This window comes from Dermochelys coriacea, chromosome 6 (assembly GCF_009764565.3).
Source record: "Dermochelys coriacea isolate rDerCor1 chromosome 6, rDerCor1.pri.v4, whole genome shotgun sequence".
In the NCBI taxonomy this organism is placed as follows: Eukaryota; Metazoa; Chordata; order Testudines; family Dermochelyidae; genus Dermochelys; species Dermochelys coriacea.
The window spans coordinates 11,329,122-11,343,584 of record NC_050073.1 but is presented as its reverse complement, the minus strand read 5'-3'; the positions used below and the strand labels follow the sequence as shown (position 1 = coordinate 11,343,584).

The window sequence follows — 14,463 nt, the reverse complement described above, 5'->3', positions numbered from 1 at the left end:
ATGCAGTCCACAGCCATGAGCATGGACAGAGCTTGGAATTTGATTTGCCCACACCAGAGCATCTTAAGTAACTGATGCCATCTGGAAGAAACCCATGGTGTTTGTGGTCTCAGAGCCCAGTTGTGTGAAAGGGACAATTTATAAACAACTGCATTCAGAAACACAATTTTTCCACTGGTGGAGGAAAGCAGCCAGGAGCCATACTTGGATACAAAGCTGTATTTATATATTTATTTATATAGGTATATTTACCTCCAGCATAAAACAAAGTCTAGATAAGCCAAACAAAAAAGTGGGGGAGTCCTGAGAACCAGCACCCCTAAAACTCAGCAAAATATAAATACAAATCAGAAAGAAAGGAGGGAAGAAGTGCTTAGCCCTCCCAGAGCAAATAAAAACCAATAATCATTAATATCTGCTCAGAATGCAACTCTACAAACTTGCTAGCAATATACAGTGATTAAAGCTGTGACAGCAACATTTAAAACAAACAAATTAGTGCTTTATTTTTCCTTAATCCTCGCAGTGGTGCAGCAGTCTTTATTTACAGGCTTTAAGCTTTAGAAGTAGGGCAAAAGATATGAATTTGCTTTTGAAACAAACTCTCTCCCAAACAGACAAACTTTAGAAAGTGGCCCCATGTTCACACTTGTCATCCTTCTTTCCAGCTAAGAGTGTCTAGAGAGATGAAGCTTCAGTTTCCAGATGCAGAGAGAAAGGGGAGCTCCCTGCCTTGTGAGGCTGGAAACACTGGCTCAGAGCTCTCTCCGTCTCACACAGGGAAAAGCCTAACTTAACTCTTCCTGCTACTATTTTGGGAAGGGGATGGGGAGAAAACCTCTTTAATTACAGGGGAGTAGAGCGGAGACTCCTTAGGAGGCTGACTCTAAGCAACACAGTTGGCCACTGGCTAGTTGTTTCCATGGGCTCTGGTGCCATCATGTGGCCATTTCACTCCCTAACAATTACCACGCTACTGTGACAGGTTTGGTTCCTGTCTTGGGGAGGTACCCTATGGTTTGGCTTGCATGATCTCTGTGTGTGTAGTTTGTGGAGTACTTTGGGATGAAAAGCACTATAAAAGAAGTTTTTCTGAGAGTACAGTCTGAGTTTAATCCTCCTGTATCTTGCAAATATCCAAGGTATTAACTAATCACTGCCGTCTTGCTTTAAAATAGTTGGACATAAATGTAGGACAGGCCTCTGGATTTTAATTATTCTCTTCCTTTTTGGAAAGGAGGTGAACTCACTACAGAGAAACTAACCAGCCATCATCTTCAAAGTCCAGAGCATGTGTTGTGCCTGTGTGTTGGCAGGAAAAGGAGATAGGTGTTACTGCAGATGTTACTGTGGCTGTGGGCAGAAGCAGTGACCCTGACCCTATGCTTAAGCATCAAGGGGCTACCTGAAATGCTATAGATCTTACTTAGGGCTACAACCTACCACCACCATTATAAATCTCCAGTGACTGCACCCAGTGCATTGCATCCTCTGTAGTGATGTGAAACGCATCTGGGAAGATCCACAGCTGCCGCTTCTGAGAACACCAGTGGGTTGGGGGGGGGGGGCAGATTTATATGGTGGTGGTGGCAGGCAGACAGTGAATTCAGCCTGGGGAAAGGCCACCTCTACTAAATTAAAGCACAGGCAGTAAGTTCAGCTCTATTAAAAACACAAGAGGAAAACTTTGAATGGATCTGATAGTGCTACTCCTCAGGTGAGCGGTCCCAGCAAAATCTGTGAGCTTGCTTACTGACTAGAGTTTGGAAGATTGGGGCCAGTGATTGCCATATGGAGGACAAAAGCTGCCACTAAAGGAATTTCCCAGCTTAAAGACAAAGCAAAGTTCAGGGCAAATGCAGGGCAGGGGGAAGTAATGTAAAAAGTGTACTTTGCAAAGAGTGGCAATGGAGGATTTCGTGTCAATTGCTGGCAGGAATGCAGTCCTATTGAGACTGGAATTGTGGCTGCTTCACACTCAGGGACCACAGGGCCATCAGCCTTCTGTCCTTCCCTGTTAGTTGCCTAGTGTAGCACAGAAAATGTGCCCCTACTTAAGCTCTCACTCACTGGGCATTCAATACTCATTCTCTTCAGCCAGTGTGGCTTAGGAGCTAGATTGCTAACACAGCTAAGTGTGCTCTGCCAATAGGCACAGAATGGGAACTGAAGAGCTGGTCTGAAACCACACCTTCAAATAAAGGTCCTGATCCTTAGAGGAACCAAGGCACCAGCTCCCATAGAAGTCACCAAGAGTTGCAGGTATTTGGCCTGTGGGGAGGGCAGTCACAGAGACAATTGGGAGTTATGTTTGCTATGTATCACCCCCAAAATAAAAGAGAGATCAGCAAAAGCCCCCGAAGGCTGTATAGGAGCCATCTATATTTGACAAAAAAAGCATTCCTTACCGCTTTGCTGGGGCAACAGTAATTACAGCTGGGACATGAATAGATCCTGCTCTGCTGTCTAAAGACAGCCACTGAAGTCTGGAATTCGGGGATTGTTGTATTTGTCTACCGCCTATCTTTTCTTGCTGGTAGTGGAGAGTCCCTGCCATACCATGGTCGGGCCCTGCCACAGCTACCCAGCCCCAGTTTGGTGATGGCACTTTGCTAAGGGAAAAACAAGTACGCCTCTAGAGCCAGCTTTGTGCTTTGGTTCAGCATTGCAGAGTGGAGTTTCCTCCCCTGCCCTCCCTTTCTCCAGAGGCTGCTGCCACTTTCTTACAGAACTGTGTCACGGGATTACCCTGGCACAGGTTCAGACTGCAGGAATGCAGAAGTTTCCCTCCCCAATCAGTGAAAAGTGCTGGAGTGGGAGAAAGACACACATACAAGAGCTGCCAAAGTCTGACAGGTCTTAGCTCCCCCAGCACCAGTATAGCTGTCAGGCTGGGCATCTGCACTCGCCCCCTTTGGTTTCCTATGTAAGACACAAATAGATCAGTAAGGACAGAATTAAGAGGCCTGTTGTTATACTGCTTTAAAAAATTCAGTAGTTTAGCAAGTTAAAACCTTGTAACAGTAAAATACCCATAATACACTCACCAGCTTACCCAGGGGCCAATGGGAGCCAGGCCTTGAGTCACCTGCCCCCTCCCCTCCTAGGGGAAATCGGTAGGGGGCTACCTTGCCTGGCAGAGACCTGTTGGGAACAGAGCTGCATTCACCAGTAGGTGCAGTGAAACCAGTCACCTGAGTCTCCAGCAACCCCATGCCCATTCTGCAGAGCAGTCCATGCTGGTGGCCTCCCTTTGGCACTATAAAAGGGGTGGGCAGGGTGAACCTGGGCTTCAGGGATATTCTGTGCTGCTGGCCCTGGGACCAGCCAGCTCTAGCTACTCTAGAGTAACGGGGACAGTCCCCACCGCAACCACAGAAATCTGGGGTACAGCAACACAAACCTGAAAACTGGGCCCTTAGATAGAGGTATTTGGGGGATGACTCTGCTCCCAAGGTGCCTCTTCTCCCCACGTCCTGGGGGGGAAGGAATCAAGGGCAAGCCCTTGCCAACAGGCTGGCATAGGCTGACTAGGGGTTTTGTGGGGTTCTTAAGTTCATCTGTTCAGGCCTGGTCTGCATGGAGTGTAGGAAACAGGGCAGGGAGGAAAGGGATCAAGGAGAACCCAGTTGCCTCTGCAGCCCCCTCCTTGGCAGGGTTTCTCTCTGGCTGTCCCTGTGCAGCATCCCAATGTCACCAGGAATCCTATGGAGTAGGGATGCAGGAAAATAGTCAGTGGCTGACCAGAAGGAACAGCAACTCCAGTGTATGACTCCCAGTATGTCCAGGTGGAGCCCTCCTTTTGGATGGAATTCCAGTGTTTCAGCATTGACAAGAGCTCCAGTCTTGGAAGATAAATTCTAGTGTTGCAGAGAGCTGGTGCATTGCCATAGGAACCGATAGGCCTCTCAGGCTGTTGTTCCCAGCCAGACCATAGTCCCACCTCTAGAGGTTGGGACAAGCCTGTCCACACATGATCCAGTGTAACACTTTCAAATCCAGTGTAGCAGAGGGAGGGAGAAGGGTGCCAATGTCCCCAGAAGGGAAGGAGATGAACAGAGTTGCTCAGGGCATCCCAGGATTGTGAACTATGGTGTTTGGTTGGCATGTCCAGTAGATCCCTGGGGCTGGTTGTGTTGCTCCTGGCAGAGGTCCTATATTCCTTATGGAGCACTTCAGTGTCTATACCATACCCAGACAGAACCAAAGTAGCTCAGAGCCCCAAGGGGAAGCCGGGAGCGGAAGGGGGCTTGGAGGTTTACAGAGGAAGGCATGTGGCAGTCTGACAGGTTTCACCAGTCCCCTTCCTCTCTCCCAGCAAAGGGCACTGGTGCTGCCGGGACTCACTCACAGAGCCAGTAAAACTGGAAATAATAGTCAGTGAAGAGGTGTCCCATGTGCTCCGGGGTGGTACTACAGTTGGCTTGGCCCTGCAGGAGGGAGAGAGGGCTGTCAAGAGAAACTTCCTCAGAAGGCGAAGGATTCAGTTGCTATCCCACTTGTGCACTGGGGAAGTGGAGGATTCCCAGCTAAATTTGCATATGGCCCCCCATCACCTCCCAAGTGTTTAAAAACAACAACAATCTCAGCCTGTAGGAGTAAAGAGCTCCAGTTTTGCATTTCCCCTGCCCACACCCATCCCTGCACTGCATGACGTAGAAAGTCCTGGCCACTCACCCCAACTAATTCCCTCCCCCCACAATCTGCTCCTCTGTGTACAAGGGGAACCCAGTCACGATTTACACATGCATCCCTGCCCTGAGGGAGGCACAGGGCTCTGGAATTCTCACAGGCTCCCTCCCTCCTAGCAAGTGATAGGAATGAAGCCACAGTGCCCGATCCCTCCAGGGGGTTCAGTGCACGGGCTGCCTCACTGATCTTAGTCCCCTCTCTCCTCAGCTCTGCCCTGGATGGTGCAGAGGGCATAGCAGGTTCCATACTCACAGGCTGGGCTACTCGGAAGTGGTAGGTGAACTCCCGGAAAGACAGCATCACCATGGGCCAACGCTGTGTCATTTCCTTGGGGAGAATAAGATACAACCGGTGGGGTGAGACAGAGTGGACCCATTACTACACTACAAAGGTAATTTTCCCTCTGTTGATATTCACCCCTTCTTGTCAACTGTTAAGAATAGGCCACTTCCACCTTAACTGAATTGGCCTCATTAGCACTGACCCCCCACTTGATAAGGCAATTTCCATCTTTTCATAATATATATATATACTGCTTACTATATTTTTCACTCCATGAATCTGATGATGTGGGTTTTAGCCCACAAAAGCTTATGCCCAAATAAATTTGTTAGTCTCGAAGGTGCCACAATGACTCCCTGTTTTAACTGGAGCCCAGTGAATGAAGGAGACTCAGGCTGCACGTCCTTTGAGAGATGGACCAATGGATCCTTCCACAGAGGCAGCCACCTCCTGTCAGCGACCTCGTGGAGACCAGCACAGCTTTTTGGAGGAGACCCCTGAAGAAAAGCTCAGTGAGTCTAGAACGTCTAGATCCACAGGCAGAGAAATCAGGAGCTAAGGGAGTCAGAGATTGGTTCCTCCTTCCGCCTTCCCTCTGGGAGCAGCTCTACACAGGCACTGAGGCTCTCAGCCCTACCTGGGCTGTTTCCTAACAGTCCCAGAGGTCACACAACAGGGAGGCAGCCCCGAGGTTGGGGGTGACGGATTCAGTTTCATGAAGCAGTTCTAGTAACCACAGTGTCAGTGACTCGTGTGTCAACCAACTGGGTCTCTCCCTTTCTCAGACCCAGACTACACCACATCCTGTTTGCTCAACATGAAGACAAAGGCTGCCAGGTTTGTCCCTAGCACCCTGTGTTGCTTCTCAGGAAGCCAGGCAGCTTGGGGTGCCAGGGACCTTTATGACAAACCGTGGGGGACCTCAAGGATGGTCTGGCTGCCCAAGCGGTGCCTGTCCTTTGCGGGATTCTGTGTTCCTACCTGGGTGTCTGTGGTATTGGTGGAGCTGTCCATGCTCACTGTGTTCTGACATGGGTCACTGGACTGGAGGCCACAAAGGTAGATGGACACAGCAGAGGAGGCCCTGGAGAGAGAGGTCAGAGCTCTGCCTAGCACCTGGAAAGCAGACTGGCCACTCCGACAGAACCCCAGCAGCTTAACACCTCATCCAGTTACCCCATAACCACCTCCTGCCCCCTGCATCACACCCACTATCAGTCACCCCCAGAGCCTGCTCTTCCCCCCCACCATTCCCCCCAGAGCCCGCTCCTCCCCCTCCCTTCCCCCAGAGCTGACTCCTCCGCCTCTCGCCCCTCCGTTCCCCCAAGAGCCCACTCCTCCCCCTCGCCCCTCCCACCCCACCATTCCCCCTCACCTCTCCCACCCCACCTATTCCTCCCATAGCCCGCTTCTCCCCCTCACCCCACCATTCCCCCAGAACCCGCCCCTCCCATCCCACTGTTCCCCACCAGAGCCCGCTCCTCCCCCTCCCCCTTCCCACCCCACCATTCCCTCCAGAGCCTGCTCCTCCCCCTCACGCCCCTCCCATCCCACCATTCCCCCAGAACCTGCCCCTCCCATCCCACCAATCCCCCCAGAGCCCGCTCCTCCCCACCCCACCAGAACCCGCTCCTCCCCCACACCCCTCACCCCACCATTTCCCCAGAGTCCAATCCTCCCCTTCATGCTCCTGCCACCCCACCATTCCCCCAGAGCCCGCCCCTCCCATCTCACTGGTCCCTCCAGAGCCCGCTCCTCCCCATCCTGCCTCTCCCTTCTCACCAATTGCCCCAGAACCCACTCCTCCCCTTCGCACCCCTCCGATCCTCCCAGAGCCCGTTCCTCCCCCTCACACCCCTCCCTGTCCACCGGTCCCCCCAGAGCCCCCTCATGCCCCGCCCTTCCCATCAGTCCCCCAGAGCCCACTGTTACCCTTTGTGCCCCGCAATTTTTCACATCCCTGAGTGATGTAGTTCTACCAAACTAGTTTCCTACTATAGACTAGGCCTGAGAGAGACACGGAGCTTGAACACTGGGGGTTATTACAAGTTGGCTGGGCGCTGGCCTACCCAGAATGGACGCTGCTTTAACCTTCATTCCTCTGTGCTAACCTAAGGCCTTCCTATGCCGCGTTCCCACTGACTAATAAACCCAGCTGTTCTGACAACACCGTTTGGTGTCACTGCTAATGCTGGGTGAGGTGCATTAATCCCTGAAGGGTGGACAAGTCTCTGCCAGGAGACTGTCTGCATGGGACTCGCTGAACAGAGTTCACGGTGTGAAGCAGGAGTGTGGAAAGCCCAGAGGTTGAGGCTGAGGAAATGGTGACACCATGTGGCTTGCCCTGGAGGAAAAACGAGACCCCTCGGGGGTCTGGCCCACTGAGAGGTTCCTCCTAGAGACTGCTCCAAAGCTGGGGCATAGCACCGATCCTGTGGATCCGTGACACCTTCCCACTCTGTATTTATTGTTACCCTCAGAATCCCTTTGAGTCCCCTTCCACTCACTGTCACCCTGATAAACTCCTCACACACCCACCACTGTAACCCTGGCTCTCGGACGCCAGCGGCAGACAAGCGTTTTCACTCACTTCATCTCCAAGGTCAGGTTGGTGTTCACTGCTGTGGACGGGCTGATGGGGATGCGGTAGGTGATGTTTCCTCTCCTGCGGACACAAACAGAGAATTTGATACCTTGAACAGAACCTTCTGTGGGACAGGCGCTGGGTTCTCCGCCCAAGCGGGCAGCACCCCAGCAAGGCTCTGCGGCTTTTGGGGGGGCAGCACAAGATGGAACTTGGGTAATTTGGCTCAAGGGATCATTAATGTGAGACACATCCATTCATTGCCAGCACATGGGTTCTAACACAGCCCATCAGGGCTGGCTGGGCAGAGGATCCAGGAGTGGAGATGGAATCTCTCACCTCTAGAGCATCAACTCCAAACATGGCCCTATGTTGGCAGTGGCCAGAGTTGTTAGATGACTGGGAGCATGCGTGAAATGGGCTAGTGGTTGTCTCAGTCCAGTTCCTACTGGGTCAGGTGAACATATTACAAACATCCCTGCAGAGACAGTAAGGGGCCTCCCTGCTGGCACTCCAGCAGAGAGGCCAAGGACTGCCTAGAGGATGGAGACTGAGCACCCCTCCCTGCCAGAGGCGGCCTATGCAGGCTGTGGCAGGCTAGTAGGGCAGCATGAGGGAAGCCAGAATTGCTGTCCATGCCCTATGGGTAATCAGAGGACTTCAGGCTCCAGGAGCTGTCAATCTGGCACTCATTCAGCATCCAGGGGGAGGCCGGGCCCTGTCTCTCACTAACCTGCATGCATCTCTGGCTGCACAGTAGTGGGGAGTGATGGCCATGTCATTCTCCACAATCCGGATGGAGCGGAGCAAAGTGTCCGGCCCTGCAGAGAGAAGAGAGGGTACTGAGAAGGGGAAAAGTGGCCAGAACTCCTGGGCGTGGAGAGTCAGAGTAGTTGGAGCTGGCAGGGACTTCTGGGGTCCCTGAGGTTATCACTTCCCCCAAAGCCCATCAGCAGAGGAGTCACCGTTTTCTGCAGGCTCCCCGCTAATCGTCTGGCTAGGTCTCCCCTGGGCAGGGTAAGTCCACTGCCCACTAGGTCTCCCTGGCAGACAGCACTTCCTGCTGCTCAGCCTTAGGGATTAGGCCAAGGTTTTCTAACACATGGCTTCCCTCCTTCAATAAATGGCCTGGTTTTCAGAGGTGCTGCATACTTGCAAACTCCAGGGACTACAATGGCAGTTGGGGTGCTCAACCCTCCGGTAATAAAGTCACTCGCTTTGGCCGCCTAGATATGTATTTCGGTGCTTAACTTCAGAGGTGGGGAAGGGAACTCTTGCTGACTCCGACTGGGGTTTCAGAGCAGTCTAAGGGACGTAGAGGTGCCCAACTCCCTTAGGTCCCTCTCTCCCTTTCCTTGGCCAGCTGGGACATGGAGCTGACTGTTAACGCTAGACACATGCAGTTCTCCTAGCCTCACCATCGCTGCACCCTTCAGCAAGGGAGTTCACTGCCCCCTTTCAGTGTTTGCGCACTGGGTCACCTGGTTGGGTTTATAGCCCAGATGAGGCAGCGCTACAGCTGCTCCCCTACTTGGGCCCAGGTAGCACCAATCCCCACTTTATACAGCTTCACCACCTCCACTGCTTGGGGGAGGGCCACACCCAGGACTGGAACTCTCCCTCAGGGATACTACTGCGGAGATAAGAGGGTCCCTCTGACTCCAGACCAGCACAGAGACAGTTCTGGGAGTGGCCATTCCTTGGGCTCTGGCGCCATCATGTGGCTAAATCCACATCTTTTCTATTCAGCATTTCTCTCTCGCCTATTTATTTCCTTTAGTTTGGTTTGGCAGAGAGAGAGCAAGCTGGGGGCAAATAGTTTGTGTGGGAGCCACACAGCCATGGGCAATTGGGAGCATGGGGCTAGGGTCTCGGCAACATCCCCCTGTGACCCAGGGAGCCGGCAGAGGGCACAAGGGGAGCATAGGGTTTTAGAGGGATCCTCTAGGTTGACTATTTGCATTATATCTCACCGAAGGGTGGCACATGAGGTCTCTATCGAGAGCCAGTAGCCTACTGGTCGTCAATCAGTGTGAAATGTATGTGTGGGTAATAATTAAAAAGTCACGTATCTATAGTAAAAATTATGTTCTTAAGGTCTTGGAGTTAAGGCCAGTCACCAGATGGTGACATACTTTGAAGATGTTCCTTTCAGGCTGGAGGTAATAGACGCCTAGGCTATCTCCCTGTCTGGCCATGTATGTGTTGTGGGCTCACACTCTGTGCCTGGTTGCACACTGAGCCAGGTGCTAATAAAGAGATGTAAAGTCTACAAGGAAGGAAATCTACCAGATGAAATGGCTTTCAGTGGGGGTGCCTGCTGATGAACAAAGACAAAGGATGGGACTGGTATATCTTGGGGGGCAAAGAACATACAGGATCCTTTACCTAGGAGGCCAGCTGACAGTGTATTCATCTCATGAAAGGAGGATACACAACACAACTGGCTTTAAAACTCAGCAAGGATTTCGGGTGAGCAATATTCTACAAGACATGAGAGTATCTTGTGAATTAAGTCTAGGCTCTAGAATGCATGTTATGATTTTGTTTTATATGTAGCCATTTGTTTCCAATGCTTCCACTTGCTTCTACTTGAATCTTTCTGCTTTGGTAAATAAACTTATACTTGACTTCAGTACAAACATATCCAAGTGCTGTGAATTGAGCAGAGCGGTGATCTGAGCTGGAACTGGTAAGCTGGGCCATACGGCTTCTTTAGAAACAGCAAATCTGTGAACATTGCCAGTGGGCCAGGGGCTGGACACTCCAGGGAGATGCTCAGACGGCTCAGGGGCTGGAGCATTCCTATCGCTAACCTGTGGAGGGACAGTGGGGCCTAGGAGGCCAATAGGGCAGTGCTTGCGTTGCCCATGGGATTGGGGAGCTGACCCTCAGCAGGCACAGATGAGGCTCCCTCACACTAAGGGCAGGTGAAAGCAAGGTGCCGCACAACTCTTGGCACCGCTGAGAAGCGTCACACCCCAAAGTGCAAAGAGGCTGCAAGTGCTCAAGCCAAGGAGATGGAGAACTCCACACTCAACGGCCCTGCTGGCTGGGCTGCTAGCCCCGGCCTTTTCAGAAAGCCTCACCCCCAGGGCTGCAAAGACCCCTCATTCCCAAAGCGCTTTACAAGCATCGGGCAAAACTCAGCTCCACTGACGTAAGTGGCGCCTCAGCTCTGGTAGTGCCCTGGTGAGACGGACAACGCATCAGGGAAGAACAGATTGGTCTCAAATTGCTGGGGGGGATAGCAACTAGACTGCACACAGGGCCACCCTGACAGATGCACCACAGTGACGCTGCAGGGATGTAATGGGGCATTATGTCGCAGTCTGGATGCTAAGGGGATAGATTTTGCTTGTCTATGAGATCCCCAGGGCAGTGTGCTGGGAGGAATGAGAGGGTTACGGGATTGGCCATGTATGGGGGAAGATGGGAGTCCGTGTTTGGCTGCAGTGTGGGGGAGGGGGCGCAGGTTGGGGTCCGGGTGTGGCCACAGTGTATGCGTGGGGCAGGGGTTGGGTTACAGAGGGGCTGAAGGACATTTCAGGTGTGTAATGCTGCTGTTTGGATAGCCGACGAGACTGCTGGGAGAGCTGGAGGGGGCCCACTTACCGTCCTGGCTGGTGCCCACTATGTCGGGCTGCTGGCTGGCAGGCTGGGTGATGCTGCGCTGCTGCCGGGTCTGCCCCAGTGGGAAGCTGTTTCGTGACAGCGAGAGGTTGGAGATGTATTTGGATTTGCTCTGAATGTGGGTGAAGGGGGAGGAGGGGCTGGCGTTGGGGCTGCCAAAACCCTGCGACCGCTCCGGGGTCTTTGGCCACTTGGCATGAGAGGTCACCTTCCCCGTCACGCCCCTCGATTTAGCTTTGCTACTCATCCCCGGCAGGAGGGAGGTGTGGATCTGGTCTGGGGAGGAAGGGAAAAGAGGGATCAGAGTCAGAGAGGGGAGAGGCAGAGACCAATCAGAAGCACCATCAGGTCATCTCTGAGGAAGGCAGCAGCTTGTTACAGGAGGCAGACGGAGAGCACCCGTCTTCTGTTCATCTGTCCCATCGTTCCTCTCGCCGCCCCATGCCATCTGTGCCCAGACTGAAACTCCAGAGCCACTGATGGAAAGGGGAGCCAATGAGAATTTTGGATCTGCTGAGGGAAGGGAGGGCAGGGGAAGCCTCTGGCAAGCAGAGAGCAGATTCCCCAGGCGGGAGCTAAGCTCTGCCGTCAGGGCGGGAGCACCATGGGTTAATGAACAACACTATTGCCCAGAGACCTCTGCTGCTGGGGCTGCTGTGGGATCTGTAGTGGCCATCTAAGGTGCCATTCGTGCTGTTATACCAGACAAGGCAGAAGGGAGCAAGCCAGCTTCTAGAACTATTGCCCACATAGCTACCAGAAGGGCCAATCATAGCTGCATGACGGCCTAGCAAGCCTGAACTTATAACAGCACAGACCCAGGAGCTATAATAGATGGGGTGAGCGCTCAGTCTCTGTGACAGCTGCAGCTAGCACGGCTGGTGGGGAAACACACACACACTGCTCCATCTTGGGGGGACTTGGCCAGCAGGAATGAGGCTGGAGCTCAGGGCACAGACTCTCTCAAAATCCTCCCACAACCCCATGAAGAGACTCCAGGTAGCATCTGGGCTATATGTCCCAGGCAGAGTGTTTGTTGCCCCTGGAAAGGTTTCAATCACAGAGGGTGATTTACAGCGTGTGCATGAACATTAGTGTGTGAGACCCATCACAGGCTGCTGGGGGCCAGGCATTGAGGGTATGAGCTCCTCAAAGCACCCAGCACCGAGGGGAGACAAAGCTCACAGACAGGGAGCACACGTCCCTTCAGAAGGTGCAGAGGCAGGAAGCAGCGCTGGGCCTGGACAGAGGCACCCTCCAGAGCAGATGCTCGCTCCAAGTTTTGGCATGTCCCAGGTGGGCTGGTTCTTACCTGTCCGGTTGGGGGCATGTGTGGGGCTGCTCCCAGAGACAGCAACAGAGGAGGCACTGGTGGGAGTGGCAGAACAGCACATGGAGAAACATGGAGGGCTGAAACACACAGCTACACTATGGCCGGGCAAGTGATAGGCAGAGTCAGGCCCGTTCACTGTAACTGCAAGACAAACACCAAGGAGACTTCCTATAAGCCAGCACCAGAGAGATGGAACAGCATGAGCAGCCCCCGGGGAACCCCCAGCACCGAGACCCAGCCCCATCCCCTCTGCTGTTTCCCAGCCCCCGGGAACCCGCAGCACTGAGACCCGGCCCCATCCCCTCTGCTATATTACAGTCCCTGGGAACACGCCCCCCGCCCGAGACATGGCTGCATCCCCTATTGTATCAAAGCTTCTGGGAAACCACATGAGCTCTACTATTGTACATGGAACTGCCAGGAAACTGCCAGCATTGTTTGCAGTGGCTTGGTTAGAGCAGAAGCATGTCCCCTGCCACTCACTCACCGCTCTAGCCTGCAGAACTGGTACCTACCAGGGTGTGGGGAAGTGCCATCACTAGGTCTGTCTGATGAAGCCGTGGAAGAAACAAGCTGAGTCTTATCAAAGTTCTGATTTAATCTAAAATGCAGAAAATGTGTGTAAGAGCCTTTCACATAAGAAACACAAGCACTGTCTAGATCGGTATAGAGGGGGAATGAGAAGTGGTGGTATGAGGGGCAGTGGGCAGGGTGGAAATGGGAGGGGCAGAGCAGACATGGAGAAAGAGGAAGAATGGGCGATTAGTGAGCAGGACAGGAAAGGGGGAGAGTGCCAGGCTAGGGAAAGAAATGGTTGGCAGAGACAGAGCAGAGCTTGGAATATAGGGATTGTCAGGCCAGATCTAGCCTAGGATCCTGGATCTGGCACTGACCAGCTCTAGCTGCTTCCGAAGAAGTTCTAAGAAGCCCCTTAGTGAGTAATTATGAATTAACCTGCCCCCAGGGGAAGTTTCTTTCTGTTCCGGTCAGCCAGGGGTTAGTTTATTGCCTGAAGCATGGAGCTTTACATCCTTTCTAAAAGATCTCTTGGTGCTCCCCAACATAAGCGGAGGGTATCCTTACCCAGATATATGTCTAATCCTTTTCTGAACCCAGTAGCCCTGGGTCTCAATCATCTCTTATGCCTGTGGGTTTCACATGACAATTACGCTATGTGTAAAGGGTTTCCTTTTATCAGATTCAAATGTATTGCCTTACTATGTTCTTGAATGTCCCCTTATTCTAGCATTACAAGAAAGGGTGAAGAGAAGTCCCTGGTCTACCTTCTCCCTCCCAGTCATTATTGTATTCTCCTTTCTCAAACCCACCTCCTTTCTAAACAAAACAGCTCCCTCCACCCCCCAATCTCTTCTCTCTCATCTCATAAGGAAATCTCTCCATGCCCTCAATAATCTCCACTACTCAGCTCCGGAGCTCTGCTCTTTTCAGCTGTCCACTTAGTGAGACACAGTGACCAGAACTGATCACAGGATGCCAAGTGAACGTGGCTCATTTATGATCTATAACAGCAGGAGATAATACTGTCAGGTTTCAGAGTAGCAGCCGTGTTAGTCTGTATCCACAAAAAGAGCAGGAGTACTTGTGGCACCTTAGAGACTAACAAATTTATTTGAGCATAAGCTTTCGTGAGCTACAGCTCACTTCATCGGATGCATTCAGTGGAAAATACAGTGGGGAGATTTATATACACAGATACACAGAGAACATGAAACAATGGGCGTTATCATACACAATGTAAGGAGAGTGATCACTTAAGATAAGCCATCACCAGCAGGAGAGCGGGGGTCGGGGGGGGGGGGGGGAAGTAAACCTTTTGTAGTGATAATTAAGGTGGGCCATTTCCAGCAGTTGACAAGAACATCTGAGGAACAGTGGGGGGGAGGGGAATAAACATGGGGAAATAGTTTTACTTTGTGTA

General features: G+C 52.3%; 1 protein-coding gene across 12 annotated transcripts in view; it reads right to left on the bottom strand.

Annotated features, from left to right (window-relative positions):
* Positions 1 to 204: 204 nt before the first annotated feature.
* The window catches only part of MYRF (myelin regulatory factor), a 109,510-nt gene continuing 95,251 nt past the window's right edge, over positions 205 to 14,463 (bottom strand). For all 12 annotated transcript variants that reach the window (XM_043516552.1, XM_043516545.1, XM_043516543.1 and 9 more), the window contains 8 exons: positions 13,040 to 13,125; positions 12,504 to 12,665; positions 11,174 to 11,467; positions 8,292 to 8,379; positions 7,565 to 7,639; positions 5,956 to 6,058; positions 4,945 to 5,019; positions 205 to 4,430 (listed from right to left, as the gene is read on the bottom strand). In XM_043516552.1, coding sequence (XP_043372487.1) covers positions 4,344 to 4,430; positions 4,945 to 5,019; positions 5,956 to 6,058; positions 7,565 to 7,639; positions 8,292 to 8,379; positions 11,174 to 11,467; positions 12,504 to 12,665; positions 13,040 to 13,125 — 970 coding nt within the window. In that variant the 3' untranslated portion in view covers positions 205 to 4,343. The remainder of the gene's footprint in view (positions 4,431 to 4,944; positions 5,020 to 5,955; positions 6,059 to 7,564; positions 7,640 to 8,291; positions 8,380 to 11,173; positions 11,468 to 12,503; positions 12,666 to 13,039; positions 13,126 to 14,463) is intronic.